General features: G+C 33.4%; 1 protein-coding gene across 1 annotated transcript in view; it reads right to left on the bottom strand.

Moving 5' to 3' along the window:
• HPSE2 (heparanase 2 (inactive)) overlaps positions 1-19,695 on the bottom strand; it is a 677,809-nt gene that overhangs the window by 151,934 nt on the left and 506,180 nt on the right. The window contains exon 8 of the mRNA XM_031956226.1: positions 1,682-1,788. Within this exon, the coding sequence (XP_031812086.1) occupies positions 1,682-1,788 (107 nt within the window). The remainder of the gene's footprint in view (positions 1-1,681; positions 1,789-19,695) is intronic.

Genomic DNA, 19,695 nt, shown 5'->3' on the forward strand with positions numbered 1-19,695 from the left:
CAATGTTGAAAAATTATTTGTCCGTTTGTTTTGAAAATAAAAAGCTATAATAAACAAAAAGGCAGAGATAATCTAAAAAAAATGGTACTACTGCTGCTTTGCTGTGTAAGATATGATTTTGCTTTACCCATGCAGTCAACCTGAATTGTTTGGTGGGAGTTCTAATCTGACTGGACAATCCTGTATCCTGGCAAATGAAGTGCTGGATTAGTCCATATAATTAAAGTCCATATAATTAAAGCCTAATGAATTGTGCAGTTTTCTGACTTTTAAAAAAGAGTGCTATTCACATTAAAAAGTAAAAAAAAAAAGACTACAGTTTTAATTTGAAAAAAAGTAACACTTTCTGAATGCCTAAAGATGACTGCAATTTGAAATAACTTTTAAGTGCTTAGCTACAGTATATAAGAAAAATGAATGATTAGCTGAAAAGTAGTAAGACCTAAAAGATGATCAGTCAATACAGAAATGGTTTTGTGTGCTATACATATTCCTGAATGGACCAATGACATTAAAGTCTGCAGTCCAGAGTTGTAAGGTATGTCAGAAATATAAGTTTTCTTTCCTCATGTGCTTTTCTTCCATGCACTGTACATGTATATGTATATCAACTCTCCTGCACAGATAAAGAGTATGTTGGTGCAGATATGTGACCCACGTTTATATACAAATTGTGATATATTTTATTACCTATGTACTTAATATACAAGTACCTATGATGTTATTATTTTTTGTCTTGTTAAGGAAATGGGTTATATATAATATCTTTGAAGTATCATTATTGTGAAATTGTTACTTTATTTAAATAGAAATGCATAATTTGGGGGTTTAAGATCTAGAGTGGTGAATAACAGAGGTATATTTCTTCTCAAAAGGATTATCCCTAGTACATAAAAAATTTTTCAGTGTCATCATATGGTGGTAGTCTGTCTTTGGGAATTCAGACCTATGAAAACTAGTTGGAGTGATTGAGCCATCCCAGAAAGTATCTACATGCTCTGTAACAGGTGAATGGAAGCACTACTTGTGTTATACATAGAATAATAAATAGTTTCACTGTGAACTTATGAGAAGAGTAATTTGTGATCAACTTTTAAAAAACAACAAGTTGGGGCCAGTTTGGTAGGATTTTTAGTGAAAAACTGAATTTTGTATGCTATCTTAGACTTAATAGGGAATCACTGAAGATTGCATAGAATGATCTGGTCATGCTTAGTCAGGAGTATCTGTTTGACAGTTTTATGGAGGATTGGTTCAAAAAACTATTTCAATAGTCCAATAAAAGATGACATGATGCAGAATGAGGATAATTATGGTATGAATAGAAGAAAGAAGCTGAATATGAGAGATGCTCTTGAAAGAGAATCAACAAGACTTGGCAAATTATTGGATGTAGGGGAAAGGAGAAAGAGTGAGAGTGAAGAGTAGAGGAGGGGCTTATTTCTATTTAAAGTGAGGAAACTTTGGATCAGGCAGTTAAAGTGACTTGCTTGGGATCACACAATTATGAAATGGCTAGGGCAGATTTGAACAAACATCTCCTGCTCAAAATCAAGCACTTTATCCAAGCTACCTTTAAAAGTAGTCTGATTGCCCCATGTTGTCAGAAACAGGAATATAACAGCAATGCTATAGTTTTTCCTTCTTAGCACCTTATATTTGAAATTCAGATGTTACTCACAAAAATCCAGCAGCATAGGAATCAGAGAGATTGTTTGTGCCTCCAGCTGAGGTGGTTACCACACCCTCAAGCCAAATCTTCTTCCCTGGGGTATATGTGTTTACCACCTGTTCATAAAACAAAAACCATGAAAATCATAAGAAAATGAACCTCTCCTCATGATGTTCCAGAGAAAACACAATTAGCTATTAAAATCTTCTTATGTGTTTCTCCTAGATTTTAGTCCTGGATTGGATGTTCCTAAATGAGTTGATTGTACATGCTAAGAACTTTTCTATATATCTTTCAGAGTTGTGCTAAAATGAGGAGTGCCTTAGCAAGAAGTTACTGTTTTGCCAAGAGAGCTGAAACAAAATCAATTGGTAGATAAAACAAAAAAGGAAGGTTATTATAATATAAGCTATTACAGGGTAATAGTGTTATAATGTTGCACAACAAAGTGCTATAGAAGAATGGAGGAACAAAAATGTACCCAGATCCTCTCTGGACTATAACACTAATTCAAGCTTTAATCCAAATATTGAATGGTTCATTTATAATTTTTTGACTAAAATTTTTATTAAGTACTTACAAGTCTTTTTTTGAAGATATTAACTTTAAAATGACGGATGCTCAGAAGGGAAAATGAATCTCTATATACAGATAGAGTGAAAAAAGGAAAAACCATAAAACAAAACAGAAACCTAAAAATTAATGTGATAATAAGTTGAAAATTAATCAGCATGATAAGCTATTGAAATATAGTATTAATACTGCCACATATTAAACATGAAAGTGCTACTTAAAACACCCAAGTTAATCTTTTGCCCTGATTAATAGTATTTACTATAAACTGATTTTTTAGCCAAAAAGTAATTTTCACATATGTAGAAAAACAGAAAATCAGATTCTACATATGAAACTATGAATCTGCACATCATGATGCTGCTTGAGTTTTTTTTTAAGGATATAATAAATTTCATGTTACTTTCAAAGATGCCTCCTTATCTATGTTTCATTCTGAAGTTCGTGTATTTTAAAGTGTTTTAATGACTTTTTTTGTATTATTCTTGCTATTGCCCTCTTCTCTTGAGCTTTCTCCCGATTGAAAATGAAGAGAAAAGAAAAAAACATAACAAATCAGTTAGCTAGCACTTATTAAAGATTTGCTATCATATACCAGGTAATATAATAACCTGCAGTAATACAAAGAAAGGTACAAAATGTCCCTGTCCTCAAGGAGCTCACAATCTAATGGAGGAAACAGTATGGAAACAATTAGGAACAAATTGGGAGGGAAGGTACTAGCATAAAGCGAGACCAGGAAAAGCTTCTTGTAGAAGGCATTGTAGCTGGATTCTGAAGGAATCCAGGGAAACCCATGAGATGAAAATAAAGTAGGAAAGAAATCCAGGCATAGGGTACGTACAGTCAAGAAAAATATCTGGAGTCTAAAGATGGTGTATCTTGTTCAAGAAAGGCCAGTGTTACAGGGTCACAGAGTAGGTGTTAGGAAGTAGTAGTTAGAAATAAGAAGATTGGAAATGTGGAATAGGGAGAAGTTATGATGAACTTTGAATTTTTTATATTTGATCCTAGAAGAAATAAGAAGATGCTACAGTTACTGAATGGGAGATTTGCGGAAAATAACAGACATACGCTCTAGGAATAGCAATAATGGAGTAAGGAGAGACTCGAGACTGGTACAGCAGCCTCCATTTCTTCACAGTCCAGGCATAAGGTGATGAGGCTATTCAGTAGAAGAATGGCAGTGTCAGAAGAGAGAAGACATCTTATAAAGTAAAATTAGCAGGGATTGGCAACAGATTGTATATGAATTGGGTAGATGTGTGAGAGAGAGAGAGATTGAGAATAAAACCTAGATTGCAGAACTAGGATGTCTGGGAGAATGGTATCCTTTGACAGGAATAGAGAAGTTCAGGTGAGATGAGATGGGGAGGTAGGGATGGGAAGATTTGGCTTAGTTTAGGACATATTGAATTTGAAATGTTTATGGGACATCCAATTCAAGATATCCAACAGGAAATTGGAGATGCAAGACTGGAGGTCAGCAGAGAGGTTAGGACTGGGTAAGTAGAGCTGAGAACCATCAGCATAGAAATGAGAATTGAATCGATGGAACTGAAATTGCAAATGGATCTATGCAATATCGATATCCAAAGATTTCTATCTCTGTATCTTGAATTTATCACCACTTTGTCAGGAAATGGGTAATTTATTTTATCATAGCTCCTCTAGAGACATGTTGATTGTTACACTGATCAGAATTCTTAAATCTTTTAAAGTTGTTTTTCTTTACAATGATGTAGTATAATTTTTCTTTCCGTCCTGCTCATTTCATTCTGTATCAACGCTTGTTACTCAGAATTCTCTGTAATTGTCTCTTTCATAATTTCTTAAAGAGAAATAATATCACATTACACTAATATACCATAATTATTTAATCATTCTCTGTTGTTTAAGAAGTGATCTAAGACACCCTCTAAAATTATAGTTCTTTGATTTTCTTTTTAATCCTTCTTTCAGCAGTAGAGGAAGCTGGTTCTACTTGTGGCTATTCAAATTGAATCAAGTAAACTCGCATTTATTAAGTATCTACTATGGGGCATGCATTGCAATAAGCAGTGAGGATACAAAGAAAGGTAAGAGACAATCCAGTTCTTGCAGAGCTCACAATATAATGGGGGAAATAAAATGCAAACAACTATGTACAAATAAGATATATAGAAAATAAATTTGAGGTAACAATAGAGGGAAGGCACAAAGATAAAAGCTTCATATAGACAGTGGGATTTTAGCTGAGACAAGAAGGGAACCAGGGAAAATAGGAGGTGAGGATGATGAGGGAAAGAGTTTCAAACATGGGAGATAGACTATTTTGTGCCAGAAAGGAGGTTGGTGATACTAAATGGCAGAGTATAATGGAGAATAAATAGGAGAATAGAATAAAGAAAAGAAGGATGGAAAGGTAAGAAGGTCTAGGTTATAAAGGATTTGAATGCCAAACAGAGGATTTTGTATTTGATCTTGGAAGTTATAAAAAGCCATTGGAGTTTACTGAATAACAGGGTGACAACATCTTCCTACTATACTAGCTTATTCCTTTTGACTTCTCATATCCATCCCTTCTTCAAACTCTCAAAACAGAAATGACCCCCAGGATCTTAGTTTTTCTCAATGAACTTTCTCAAGAACCTGTGAAAACACTCAGGTTCTGAATGACACTTATTTTTTCTCCCTCATTAGATGTTAGCACTACATCATTACACAGCTCAAATAAAAGAAATTTTAAGGTTTCTCTGTATCCTTGTATTTGTACTTCAAAATTGCTATTAAGTTCTGTTTTACTCATCAGAAATGCTTGAAAATCCCCCTTTTTTCAATAAAGGGAAATTTTCCCCCACTCTGCTTGGAAGGCTAAGTCATTCTTAGTTCTAAATCTAGTTTGGGAAGATAGCAGAGAAAAACCAGGAAGTTGGCTGAGTTATCCCCAGTTTCCCTCAGAAACAACATTAAATCAAGCTTCTAAAGGAATTCTAGAGTGACAGAATCTACAAAAAGACAGAGTAAAACAACTTTCTAGCCCAAGATAACTTAGAAGGATTTTAAGAAGGTCTTTCTTACTTGGGTATAAGGGGGAGAGGAGGTAGTGCCCGGAGCAGCCAGCACATAATATGTTATCCCAGCACATAAATAGCACATAACAGCACCTGAGCACGTAGGCCTGACTCAGCTGGCAGCTATGAAGTCTCCAGGACCAGCACAGCAGGTGCAAAGTGCCAGCCCCAGAGCCTAAGGCACAGCAGGCATACCTAGGCCAGGAGACCCTCATGTAGAGGTCAGGCCACTAGCCCCAAAGGTCCCAGCACAATCAATGACTAGGCCCCTACACCCCTACCAATATGCTGGTTCAGTCCCTCATTAGCTCATGCACAGAAAACTGCTCAAGTGCCTGCCAGCCTCAACTCTGGTGGCTCCTATCACCTCCAGCATCAACTAGAAAGTCCCTTTTTTGGTATTCAAAGCCTTTCATGATTTAGTCTCTTCCTACTCTTCTAATCTTCCTGTCACGTCTTCTTCACTCCAAGTACTCTGGCTTCCTTGCTATTCCATGAACAATATACTTCACCTCTCAAACAAAGAGATGTCCACTATGTTTGGAATATTTTTCTTCCTTATCTCTGCCTACTGGCTTCCCTGACTTTCCTTTCAGTCCCAACTAAAATCTTGTGTTATACAAGAAACTTTTCCCAACACTTCCTAATTCTGTTAGTTATCCTTTTTTAATTATTTCCTAGTTATCCTATATAAAGTTTGTATGGATGTTTGTCTAAAGTATGTTTGTTCCCTTTCTCATTAGATTGTGAGTTAGCTCCTTGAGAGTAGGGACTGTCTTTTTGCCTCTTTCTGTATCCTCATCCCTTAACATATGGCTTGATGATTACTACTAGGTACTCAGTAAATTTTTCTTAATTATTTACTAGGTACTCAGTAAACATTTATTGACTTACTGATTTATAAGCCCAATTACACAGAATATTTTTATTTTTTATATTTGATTTGTTTTTATTTTTTCTTTTAAAAAATTTTAATTTCTTTATTTTTAATTTTTTTGCTTTTTTTTAACTCAAAAAAAAATAAAACAAAAGAGAAAAAAGAAAAACAGAAAAGGAAAACAAAACAGAACCTTATCAAGTGCCCACCAGAACATCAGGGAGGATTCAAATTATCTAACAATAAATTATCATTTTAAGAAAAGATATATAATAGTAGAAGAAATTATATTCATAAGTGTCCATTTTTTCTTTGCTTCCTTGTAGGTTATTCTTTTGTTCTCTGCTACATACTTTTTTTTTTATTTTTCCTCTTCATCTTTCCTCATTTCCCCCAAAAAGTCTATAGTTAAGCACAGATATGTGTTATATACATATATAGAAAATACATACACAGAAGTATACACACACACATACATTCATACCCACTCACAGACCTACTCACATATACATGCTTCTATATATACCCATACAAAGAGCAACATGTATACATATTTCTATATATTGAGACATATATATATATATATATACATACACACATATTTATACACACACACATATGCATCTATCCACATGCAAACATACATCTAAAACAACATTAGTATGACTGACATATAATGTAGATTTCTCTCGTAATTGAATCTTTAAGTTTGACATATCTCTTCTTTCCTATTCCTGTCAACTCTTCTGCTAAAAATCTGCCCTTAACTTGTCTTGCTGTTATTTACTCCCCCCACCCATGGATCCCTCCTTATCTTTTTCCTCTACCCTTTGCTTCCACTTCCCTCCCCCCTTATATCTTTATAGATTGCACTATACAATGTTGCCCATTTAATCCATTCCTGATATGAGTAGGTTTTCAGAATTACAAGCCCTTCTCACCTCTCTAATGCCTCTATGTCTATTCTTCCTCTGTATCTCATCTGTACAACATAATTATTTTTACATTCTTCTGGGTGGTTTGAATTTGATTTTTGACATTGGCTCTTATATGTTAAATTTTTATTGAGTTTGGATTTGGTTGAAAGAAAGTCCTGAAAAATCTGTTCATTGAATTTCTATTTTTTTCATTCAGTATTATGGATAATTTTGCTGGATAGGATATTTTTGGTTGCAGGCCTAGTTCTTTTGATTACTGGTTCTTTTGATGATTCCAGGGCCTGCAATCTTTTATTGTGGGTGCTGATAAGTCCCGTACAATTCTAAGTGTAGCTCCAAGAATATTTTTAAATTAACAAATTGTTATTAGAGGAATATTTTTAAAGAGAAGGAAAAATGGGAGCTGTCTAAAGAAACCAATATAGACACATAAAGAATTCAATAAATAACTTAGCTTTTTTTTCAAAGCTATGTAGAGAATAAGGAGAACATGAGCAAGTAAAACAGGATTAATATAAAAATCAACCAACTAGTATTTGTTAAGTACCTAGTATGTACCAAGCAGTGTGCTAAGTGCTAGGAATATAAAGAAAGATAAAAATCAGTTCCTGCCTTCAAGGAACTCACATTCAAATGGAAAAAACAGCATACAAATAGCAATGTAACATAAAATATAGACAGAATAAAATGGAGGGAATCTCAGAGGTAAGACACTAAGAATATGAAGGACTGGAATATGCTTTTTTTTTTTTTTTCAGATTTCACTGAGTGTCATTTATTGTGCCTGCAGAACAAGGGACATGTAATAAATCACCCTGCTGCATGATGACCTGTGCAGAACATATCTGGAGTATCTTATTTCATTTTGAGTGCCCCATCTTAGGAAGAATGTTGTAGGGTAGTGCAAAAAGGATGTTGAAGAGACTTGAAGACCAGGATATATGATGAAGACTAAATAAATGAGAAGGCGTAGGGGATATATGATACTTGTTTTCAAGTATTTAAAGAGCTGTTATATGAAAGTATTAGAATTCTGCTTGGTCCCATGGGGAAAAACTAAGAATAAGAACTTGTAAGTGTAAGTTGCAGAAGGAAAATTTCTGCCATTTAAGGTGAAACTACACATGTAGCAATATTTTCCAGAGAGTGGGATTACTGACATAAATTGAAGACATAGTACCTTGAAAACATAAAAGCATTACTTTGATAAGCCTTGGTCTGTTTTACATTCATCTACAGATACTACTTTCCAGTAGTACAAGGAAATATGGCAACTGCAGACAAACTCCTACTGGAGAAACCAGAGAATGATATCTATTTGTCTGATAAAGAGGAGGAGGATGCTGATAATGAATCTCTGGTCAGTGACCAGCTAGCAGGAGTTAAGGGTTATAGAGTTCCATCTCAAAAATGTTAAGTCCAGGTTTAGGGTAGACCCCTTGATGTTTTCTTCAGTTCTAAATTCCATGATCTTCAGTAGGCTGATTTCAGAAAGTCCTAGAAAGAGTTACATGAAAATTAAATGAAATGAAATCAAGAGAACATTGTATACAGTAACAACAAGATTATGTGATGATTGATTGTGATAGACTTGGCTCTTTTCAACAGTGAGATGTTTCAGATCAATTCCAATAAATTTGCATGCAGATGAAGAACTATGGAGACTGAATGTGGATCACAACATAGTATTTTCACCTTTTGTTGCTTGCTTTCTCTCTCTCTCTCTCTCATTTTTTGCTCTGATCTGATTTTTCTTGTGCAGCATAATAAATGGGGAAATATATTTAGAAGAAATGCATATGTTTAACCTGTATTGGATTATTTGCTGTTTAGGGGAGAAGGGAGGTGAGGATGTGAGGAGAAAATTTTGGAACACAAAATTTTGCAGGCATAAATGTTGAAAACTATCTTTGCATGTATTTTGAAAAACTAAAAAAAACTATCATTTAAAAAATTAAAAATTGAAACCCAGAATATTAGATCTAAAAAAATAAGTGAATAAATTCCATGATCCTATTACATGGAAGAAGAATCTAATTATAAGAATTCATATAGGAATCCACAAGGCTCAAGCTTTCCTGTGATCTGTTTCTGGGCCCATAGTATAAAGTTTGCAGAGGAGCAGAATCAAGAAGAAGAGGAACAAGACATCTCTCTTTTGGTGTGACTGGAGAAAAAACTATCTTTAGGAAGAACAAACCAATCTGTGGTTTTCCAAAATAAGTGTATGACCAGATGTTGGAACTGGAACACTGAGAAGGGAATCTGAAGTCTGATTTTGAGATATGCTTCTTGAAGAAGGTTCAACTTTAGCTAAAACTTGAAGAAAGCCCTGGGAAGCTAAGAGACAGAGATGAGAAGGGAGGGCATTCCAAGCATGGGAGAAAGCCAGGGAAATTGCCTGGATCCCAGAAATAGAGTGTTTTGTTTATGGAACAGTCAAGAAGCCAGTGTCATTGAATTGAAAAGCACATGTAGGGAAATATGGTATAACACTGGAAAGGTAGGAAAAGGCTAGGTTATGAAGGCTTTTAAAAGCCAAACAGAATTTTGTATTTTTTCCTGGAGGTAGCAAAACACTACTAGAAATTAATATAGGGAGAGAAAAGGGGGTTCGGTGAGTAATATGGAAAATGCTGACTACACTTCATGAAGATCAGTTTGATAGCCAAGTAGAGGATGAATTAGAATGTAAAGAGACTGAAAACGGGGAGCCTAAGTGGTAGGCTATTGCAATAGAATCATTGTTTATCATTAGTAATAATGTTTAGGCCTTAGTAAAAAAAAAATTAGTGAGGCTCTCTGATAATTGAGATGCCAGGGGAGAAATATTTCATGTTTTTTTTACAGGTGGTTTACATATAATCATAAATAGCATGCATATCAAATTTGTAGATGACACAGTTCAAGAATGGATAGCTGAAATGTTGGATGATGAACTCAGGATCCAAAAAGAACTTGACAGGATAGAACATTAGCCTGAATCTAATAACATAAAATGTAGTACAAGGACTGATATTCTGATTTCCCTGATATAATGAACTTCTGGGTGAGTGCCCTGGTCACATGAAATCTGGAGAGTGTGTGCAATTCTGGGTGCCGTGTTTTAGGAAGGATAGTGATGGAATCTGGAGAATGTCAACTGGAGGGTGAAAGGCAATGAAATCATATATATATAAAGCTCAGCTGGAGTGACTGAGAATGTTTATTTGGAAAAAGATTTAAGATATTTTCATTATCTGAAAGCCTGTCACATGGAAGAATTATGCATATTCTGTTTGACCCCAGACCTTAAGACTAGAAGCAATAAACGGAAATTGAAAAGAAATTGATTTTCATGTTATTGCACAGTACTATCAATTTCTATATCATAGATTTTTTTGTCTCTTCAGTTGTGTTTCTTTTGCATAATTTCTTTTTATTACCTCCAGGATCCAAAAAGAATTTGACAGGATAAAACGTTAGACTGAATCTAATGAGATAAAATATAGGATAAGACTGGATTTAGGCTTGGATAAGGACAAAATTAAACTAGATTTCAGAGAGAAATACTTTCTTATAATTAGAGGTTTCCAAAACGAAAATGGGGATGTCTTGGGAACTAATGGGTTCTTCCTCATTAAAGGTTTTCGGTGAAGGGCTGAATAACTACTTGTTAGAAATATTACAGGGGACCTTGTTTCACAAATTAGACTAAATAGTTTCTTGAAATTCCTTCTAATTTTGAGATTTTGTGATAGTTCAATAATGAGAATAATGACATTCATTACATCATATTTTCCAAGTTTCATGTAAAAAGGTACTTTATCCTGAAAATTTTAGATTGTCCTAGGCAAGAAAATCTGTGAACAAGTGTACATATTCTATTTATCAATGAATGATCAATTATATGATTGGACTAGAAATATTACAGTAGAGTGTAAAGAGAAATAGCCTTGTTAGATGTCCTAAATTCAAATTCTGACTGTTCCTTTAATAAGTCAATAACCTCCTTGAGCTATTTATAAATAATGTTGGAGTAGATGGGCTCTAAATCTATGCTCACATAACAATAAAGTTATTAGAATAATTTATGGGTAAGGGAAAGGAAAGGTTGAAACTATTCATGTCTGAATGGACAGGTATCTAGGAGCATCTCTTTAGTTACCTCTCTCTTCTTCTATAGCTTTCTCTCCAATTTTCTGGATGTTTCTGATGATATTTACTAGTCACTCTCTATTTCAGTACTTATATGGATTCTTTTTGTTATTTTTTTTAGGTTCATAATTTCTTCCAGATTGATGTAATGTATTTCATGGCCATTTTCATTTTAGGTTTCTTCTCATTGACATTTAATTGACTTATGGAAGTTTGATATAGAAGGATAAAGAATAAGGCTTAACATGTAATAAGTCTATCAAGAACAGAAAAACATAACTGATAGAAATACTGTATTCTGAAAGGAGGCAATAAAAAGAAATTATACAGAAGAAAGCAATTAAAGAGATAGGAAATCCATGACACAAAAGAAATAAACCAAAAAAAAATATTATGATTGATTTAAAAAAAAACCTTACTGCTTTCAAGGATTATAGAGAGAATAAATAAGACAAAGGGTCTTGAGCAGTTTTCTTATGTTATACTTAAGAAAAAAAAAAGAAAGGAAAAAGAATATACTAGGAAAGAAAGATGAAGGAAGGGAGTGAAATATTTCACATAAATTAAATACATGAGAAAAAGAATATATTAACATGAGTAAAGGAGTTAAGGAAACAGGCAGATGAACTTCACTTTCATCTGAACTAGAAAAAGGAGGATTTAAACACACACACACATATACTCACATATTCACATACACGCTTAGTATATCAGGGAGATAGGTGAGAGCAGGAAAAGGAAAAGTAGATATTAAAAGGGAGGACAGGTTTATAAAGTAATTGGTCATAATTAAAACTAACTTCGGAGTATAGATTTTGAATGGGGAATAAAAAAAAATAATAAGAACCTGTGTTGGGGACTGGCAATGGGGAAAGAGAACAGGGGAGCAAAAGAAGAATGCAATAAGCATAGAGTACTGGGGATGATCATATTCTTTTTCTTACTGGACAGGAAGGTGGAGGATAGGACATTGAGGACAATGTGTAATTGCATAAGATAAAGGGAAACAACCAATTGTTATAAATGTGAATGTGAATGGAATGAATTTAGCCATAAAATAGAGGATAATAAAAAGGAATAGTAAGCCAAATAATATATTGTTTAGAAGAAATGCACTTGAAACATAAAAAAAAAATTCCTGAAAATTAGAGGAAGGGGCAAAGGTGGACTTTTAAAAGATGGGTAGTAATTATTGGCTGAGACAAAGCAATAGTAAAAATAGATAAATAAAAAAAATAAACAGTGAAAACACATTATGCTTGAAGGTATCACATAAATGAATAAATATTTTGATATATGCATTAAATACAGAATCTAAATATTTAAAAGAAAAGTTATTTGAATTATAGGAAGAAATAATGATAAAACTCTTTAATAGTTGAGCAGCTTAATGTACTCTTGAAATTAGAAAAATCTAATTTCAATCTAATAAAAAAATTCAATTAAGCCAATGATCTGTGATACTAGTAGCCCTATTGGGGTGACATATATTAATTGTAGATAGAGTTGTCATGAGAAAAGCTGAGAGAGATCCTCTTGGTTTGGGCTGAGGTATGATTCATCTGATTTGATATCCCCTATATGATATTTTCTCTTGAATGGAAAGTTTCCCACCTGATTGACTTTAAGCCTACTTGATATTTTCTCAATATTACCACCTATAAGACTGTTTCCTGGGATTAATGTGATTAATGAGATATTTTTCCTTGCTATAGTTATATTTCTATTTACTTTTTATGGCAAATTTCTGTAATTTGGCACATCTAAGCTACTATAATAACATATACAGATATTAGTTTAGCCCTTTTTGTATCTTCATCAACAAAGTAGATAAATATTTGCTTTACTATCTGCCTATTACTAGTTATAGCTTCCTGTATAAGATATCCTTTACTGTCTCACAACACTATGGGGATAATTAGACAATGATGTAAGCACTAGCAAACCCAGTATATATACTATAGTTCTATTATTTAGTAAGGTTAATATAAATGTTGTCTGTTCTGTATTAATGAAAAGAATTTCAGAAGAGCAAATTGTGGTCTGTAACAGAAGATATTAATGTGTTATATTAATGAGATACCTAATTTTAATCAGGGTTGTTCATTTAAATATGGTTAGTAATAAAAAATATATATTTATAAACAAGTTATTGGATATGAACTGTTTTGAGTTTGACTGTTTAATGTAATTATACATCTCATCCGAGAACTTTTTGTTACATTTAAAGTTAACTTGACAACTTTTAAAAGAACTTATTTTTGTACTACAGGTCATCTTTTATATAAAAATGTTCTGTTATCCTTAGCAGAATTTCATCCTCTTAATAGCCTAAAGGGAGAATGAACAGCCAAAAGAAAATAATTATAGTAAATAATGAAATAAATCAAACTGTACCTAGTTATTGGCAAAGGAAATGGCAGTTGTATTAAAATGTATTTTTAAGAGATTTTAACAGAAAAGAGAATCTCTGCAAGTGACCTGTAATGGAGAAGCAGTAATTACCTTATGATATAGGTTATAAAAGTATTATGTTCATGTTTTTAAAAAAATTCAAATAACAATTGAGAACTCATTTTTTAAAATATTTGGCATCTGAAAAAGTTGCTCAGAAACTCCACCCATTCCCAGATAACAAAGAAGAGAGACATTCAGGGGCCCAGAGGGCTGTATTATGAGATATTTCAGAAACCAGATAGTTGTATGAAAGGATAGTTTACCTGTCAGACCTGTGGAAGGGGAAGGTCTTTATGACCAAAGAAGAACTAGAGATCATTACTGATCACAAAATAGAAAATTTCGATTATATCAAACTGAAAAGTTTTTGCACAAACAAAACTAATGCAGACAAGATTAGAAGGGAAGCAATAAACTGGGAAAATATTTTTACAGTCAAAGGTTCTGATAAAGGCCTCATTTCCAAAATATATAGAGAATTAACTCTAATTTATAAAAATCAAGCCATTCTCCAATTGAAAAATGGTCAAAGGATATGAACAGACAATTCTCAGATGAAGAAATTGAAACTATTTCTAGTCATATGAAAAGATGCTCCAAGTCATTATTAATCAGAGAAATGCAAATTAAGACAACTCTAAGATACACTACACACCTGTCAGATTGGCTAAGATGACAGGAAAAACAATGATGATTGTTGAGGGGATGCGGAAAACTGGGACATTGATGCATTGTTGGTGGAGTTGTGAACGAATCCAACCATTTTCGAGAGTAGTTTGGAACTATGCTCAAAAAGTTATCAAACTGTGCATACCCTTTGATCCAGCAGTGTTACTACAGGGATTATATCCCAAAGAGATTATAAAGAAGGGAAAGGGACCTGTATGTGCACGAATGTTTGTGGCAGCCCTTTTCTAGTGGCTAAAAACTGAAACTGAATGGATGTCCATCAGTTGAGAATGGCTGAATAAATTGTGGTATATGAATATTATGGAATATTATTGTTCTGTAAGAAATGACCAACAGGATGATTTCAGAAAGGCCTGGAGAGACTTACACGAACTGATGCTGAGTGAAATGAGCAGGACCAGGAGATCATTATATACTTCAACAACAATACTATATGATGACCAGTTCTGATGGACCTGGCCATCCTCAGCAACGAGATCAACCAAATTATTTCCAAAGGAGCAGTAATGAACTGAACCAGCTATGCCTAGAAAAAGAACTCTGGGAGATGACTAAAAACCATTACATTGAATTCCAATCCCTATATTTATGCACACCTGCATTTTTGATTTCCTTCACAAGCTAATTGTACAATATTTCAGAGTCTGATTCTTTTTGTACAGCAAAATAACGTTTTGGTCATGTATACTTATTGTGTATCTAATTTATATTTTAAAATATTTAACATCTACTGGTCATCCTGCCATCTGGGGAGGGGTGGGGGGTAAAAGGTGAAAAATTGGAACAAGAGGTTTGGCAATTGTTAATGCTGTAAAGTTACCCATGCATATATCCTGTAAATAAAAGGCTATTAAAAAAAAAACAACAACAACAATACTATATGATGACCAGTTCTGATGGACCAGGCCATCCTCAGCAACGAGATCAACCAAATCATTTCCAGTGGAGCAGTAATGAACTGAACCAGCTATGCCCAGAAAAAGAACTCTGGGAGATGACTAAAACCATTACATTGAATTCTAATCCCTATATTTATGCACACCTGCATTTTTGATTTCCTTCACAAGCTAATTGTACAATATTTCAGAGTCTGATTCTTTTTGTACAGCAAAATAACGTTTTGGTCATGTATACTTATTGTGTATCTAATTTATATTTTAATATATTTAACATCTACTGGTCATCCTGCCATCTAGGGAGGGGTGGGGGTAAGAGGTGAAAAATTGGAACAAGAGGTTTGGCAATTGTTAATGCTGTAAAGTTACCCATGCATATATCCTGTAAATAAAAGGCTATTAAATAAAAAAAATAAAATAAAATAAAAGGAGTATAAATAGAATACAGTCTGGTTGAGTTCCTATCCAGGGAAACAAGTTCCTGTCCTTGTATACCTACATTAGAGTTTAGGGTAATCTAGCTCATGAAAGAGAAACCAGCCTAGAGAGTTCCTCCTTTGTCCAGACTGCTAAAGGTTTCTGAGTATCATGATCAAGGCATGTTCTCAGTAGGAGAAAGTGAAGATTTCTAGCTCTTCATTAAATGTCTACCAGTCAGGATTGATTTTTACTTGTCAAGGATATTTTTTTTTTCAGAAAAGTATGCAAGACTCTCAGTTTCTTGACTGGGACATCTTTGATTACCAAAAGAAACTAGTGATTGCCAATTAGCCTAACTAATAAATGGATTGACTAGCAGAAACTGTTTCTTAATTTTTTCCATTCATTTCAATACTTAAGTAAATCAAAGAAGTGCTTAAAAATTAAAGTAAAAATTATGGTGCAAAATATTATAAGCTATTAAAATTATATTTTAATATAAGTGGAATTTTTAAACTTTCAAAATTTTAAAAATGAATGGAAAATGGAAGGAAAATTAGATAGCCAGGATCAAAAATTAAAAAGGAGGTATCATTACAAATGAGGAAGAACTAAAGAAAATTATTAGCTATTATGCTCAACTCTTGCAGTTTATCTCACATATCCCATATGTGGTCAATATTGTCATTTCTACCTTTATGATATCTCATATACATCATCTGCTCTCTGGTCACAACATCATGATTCTCTCAATGACCCAATGTCAATCTACTTTTCATCTTTGATTCCTCACTCTCTCTCACCCCCTTCCCACAAATCTAATCTATTGCCAATTTCTGTTGATTTTACCTTATTTTTTGTATAGTCCCTCTTCTCTAAACACAGTCAATGTGCAGGCTGTCATCAACTCACAAATTAGTAAAGTCATGTTCTGTTTGGTCATTTGTTTTAAGTCTTATTCTAATCCATCCTTCACAAAGTGATTTCTTTAGAATGCAAGTAATCATCATATTGTGTTTCTATTAAAGTTCTATTACTCTATTAACTCCAGAATCAAATAGAAAATAATATTTTTGACATTTAAAGTCACTTATGATTTGATCTCATCCAACCTTTCCAATATTCTAAAACTTTATTTCCCCTCATGTATTCTACCATAGAGTGATACTACTTTCTTGTTGTCCCACATATAAGACATTCCATTTCTTTACTCTATGCCTTTTTTGGTTGTCCTTCATAACTGGAATGTATCTTTATTATCAATGAGAAAATAAATATATTTAATGATATAAAATTTAAAAGCTTTTTTAATGACAAAATCCATTTGGTCAGAACAAGATTAATTTATCCTGATTGAGAGAAAATATAATCCAACATCTCTGTCAAAATTCTAACATCCAAAATATGTAGAGTATGTATAAGACTGACAAACAGGTAAAGGATATGAGCAGTTTCTAATAGATAAAATACAAACCATCAATAATAAAAATATTTAGAATTGCCATTAAAATAAATGGAAGTGCAACTACTGGGTCTGTATCCCAAGGAAATCAGAAAGGAGGGAAAAGGAGCCACATGTGCAAAAAATGTTTGTAGCAACTCTTTTTGTAGTAACAAAGAATTGGAAAGTGAGTAGATGTCCATCAATTTGGGAATGGCTGAAGTTGTAATATGTGAAGATAATAAAATATTATTGTTCTATAAAAACAAGATGAATTTAGAAAGGCCTGGAGAGATTTACATGAACTGATGCTGAACAAAACAAACAGAACCAGGAATATATTGCACATAATAACAAAAAGAATGTACAATGATCAACTAAGAAAGATATGGTTCTTCTCAATAGTTCAAGGATACAAGGCAATCCCAATAACTTTGGATAGAAAATGCCATCTGCATCCAGAAAAAGAACCATGGAGATTGAATGTAAATCAACACAGAGTTATCTTCACTTCTTTTTTCTTTTTTTTTCTTGTGATTTTTCCCTTTTATTCTGATTTTTCTCTCCCAACATGATTCAGAAAGAAATGCATATTTAAAAAACAAATAAATAAGGAAAAAAATAAAATAAATGGATGTGAAAAGTATGAGGATTCATTCATTTCATACTCACCAAAATGGCAAAGATTATCCTTTAAAGATAGAAATCATAGCTTTTACAGGTGCTATTATTAAGGAAGTGAGGCAACCCAATACAATATTATTTAAAGTGGGAATTAGTCCAGATGTTCTGGAAAAGAATTGGTGATGATGCAAAAAAAGTAGCTTTATGCCAATTCTTGATTAATCTACTTATTAGGAGGACCAAAATTCCCTAATCATTTGGGTTCAAGACTTTTCTTACGGTCAAAGACCTCTCTGATTGAGGAAACATTACTGTTATAGCCATTGAGAGAATACTAAAATAGAATGAGGCAGCACAATTTCATGACTGATCAGTTCCAGAAGCAGGAACATCTTTTGGCTGTCTAAAGGAAATGTCCATCGATCTCCAAAGTCTAATCATTAGGCTTTCCACAGGACATGAAGCCTTTTACTGGTCATGAGATCTTGTCAGCATTCCTTCCACAGTTCCATTTCATTGGATGCTTTCTTTCATAGGCCATCAGACACTAACATTTGGCCAACAGTAGCCTAGGGACCAAGGAAGTTGTGGTTTTGAAACAAAGATTACTTGCAGTGGACACAAGTGATTCATAGGAGTGAGAAGATATTACTGAAGCTTATCACTTGTTTTCCAAGTGGACTATTGCTAATGCATTATGTTCTTAACTCAAACTAAAACATGTTCTTATAATGGGCTTAACCAAAATAGCATGAATCTATCTGATAAAACCAATACAATTAATGTAATCATTAATACATGGTAAATGAATTAACTGTAATCTACATAGCTCTTACTCTTACAAAACTAGCTAAATCAAACTTAACTATACTTCATTTGCGATCACTAATATCCATTAAATCACAGTGACCTGAACAAATGCTAACTAAATTGAATAGGGCTATCAAAATTATTCTCACATGGCAGCACTTTTTATAATAACTAGAAACAAAATACATGTCCATAGATTTGAGAAATTCCTAAACAAAATGTGGTATATGGTTATAACAAATGTTTTTGTAAATAAGCCTAGATTTAATTTCTACACTGTAGCAGTGCTTGGAGTGGGTGCTAAGAGCAGATATGAGAATGGTGGTTGCCACAAAACCATAGTTGGGACTCCTGTTTCTGTTTACTCCTGCAGATTCACTTTCAAAATGTAACAGCCCCATCAAGCACAAGCAAAAGATTTTCAATAAGTACTACAATACTGGCAATAAAGTGGAAATTCCCTGTAGACAACCTCAATTGTCTTTAAACTCTTATTCTGCCTTGTTCATCTCAGCCTGCTAACTGAACTTTGGTGACTTTTGGACATTTCCCTTAGTCAGTGATAAGATTTCCCTAATTCCATAATTGATATATCATGAAATTGTGCTGCCTCCTATTTTTGATATTCTCTCTATTGTTGCAAAAGTTCCTTAGTTTCTAGTCTTCAAAATGATACTGGAACACCAAGGACCTTTGTTCCTCCTCCCTTTGAGTTCCCTCTTCTGTGTAGTCTTCTCCCATTAGAATGTAAGTTCCTTGAGAGAAGAAGCTGTTTTTTTCCTTTTCTTTTCTTAGCACTTAGCACAGTGCCAGCCACATAGAAGGCTTTTATTAAATATAAATGTTGGGTTTTTTTTTTCTTTCTTCTAAGAGCTAAATTATTTGCTGAGACTTTGTGTTTGACATCATATTTAACTTTGTATTGTAAATGACACATGCCAGAACAATGATGAATTAGAACTTCTAGGGATGTCATTAGTAAAAATTGACATTCATAACATTCAGGAGAAAGTCAGAACTTCCCATTCCCTCAATGTCCAACAAAATGTTATATTTCATTAGCTACCTTGCTTTCCTTAATGCCAAAGACTTTTAAAGTACATAATC

The sequence above is a fragment of the Sarcophilus harrisii genome, chromosome 2, assembly GCF_902635505.1.
Source record: "Sarcophilus harrisii chromosome 2, mSarHar1.11, whole genome shotgun sequence".
NCBI classification, from domain to species: Eukaryota; Metazoa; Chordata; class Mammalia; order Dasyuromorphia; family Dasyuridae; genus Sarcophilus; species Sarcophilus harrisii.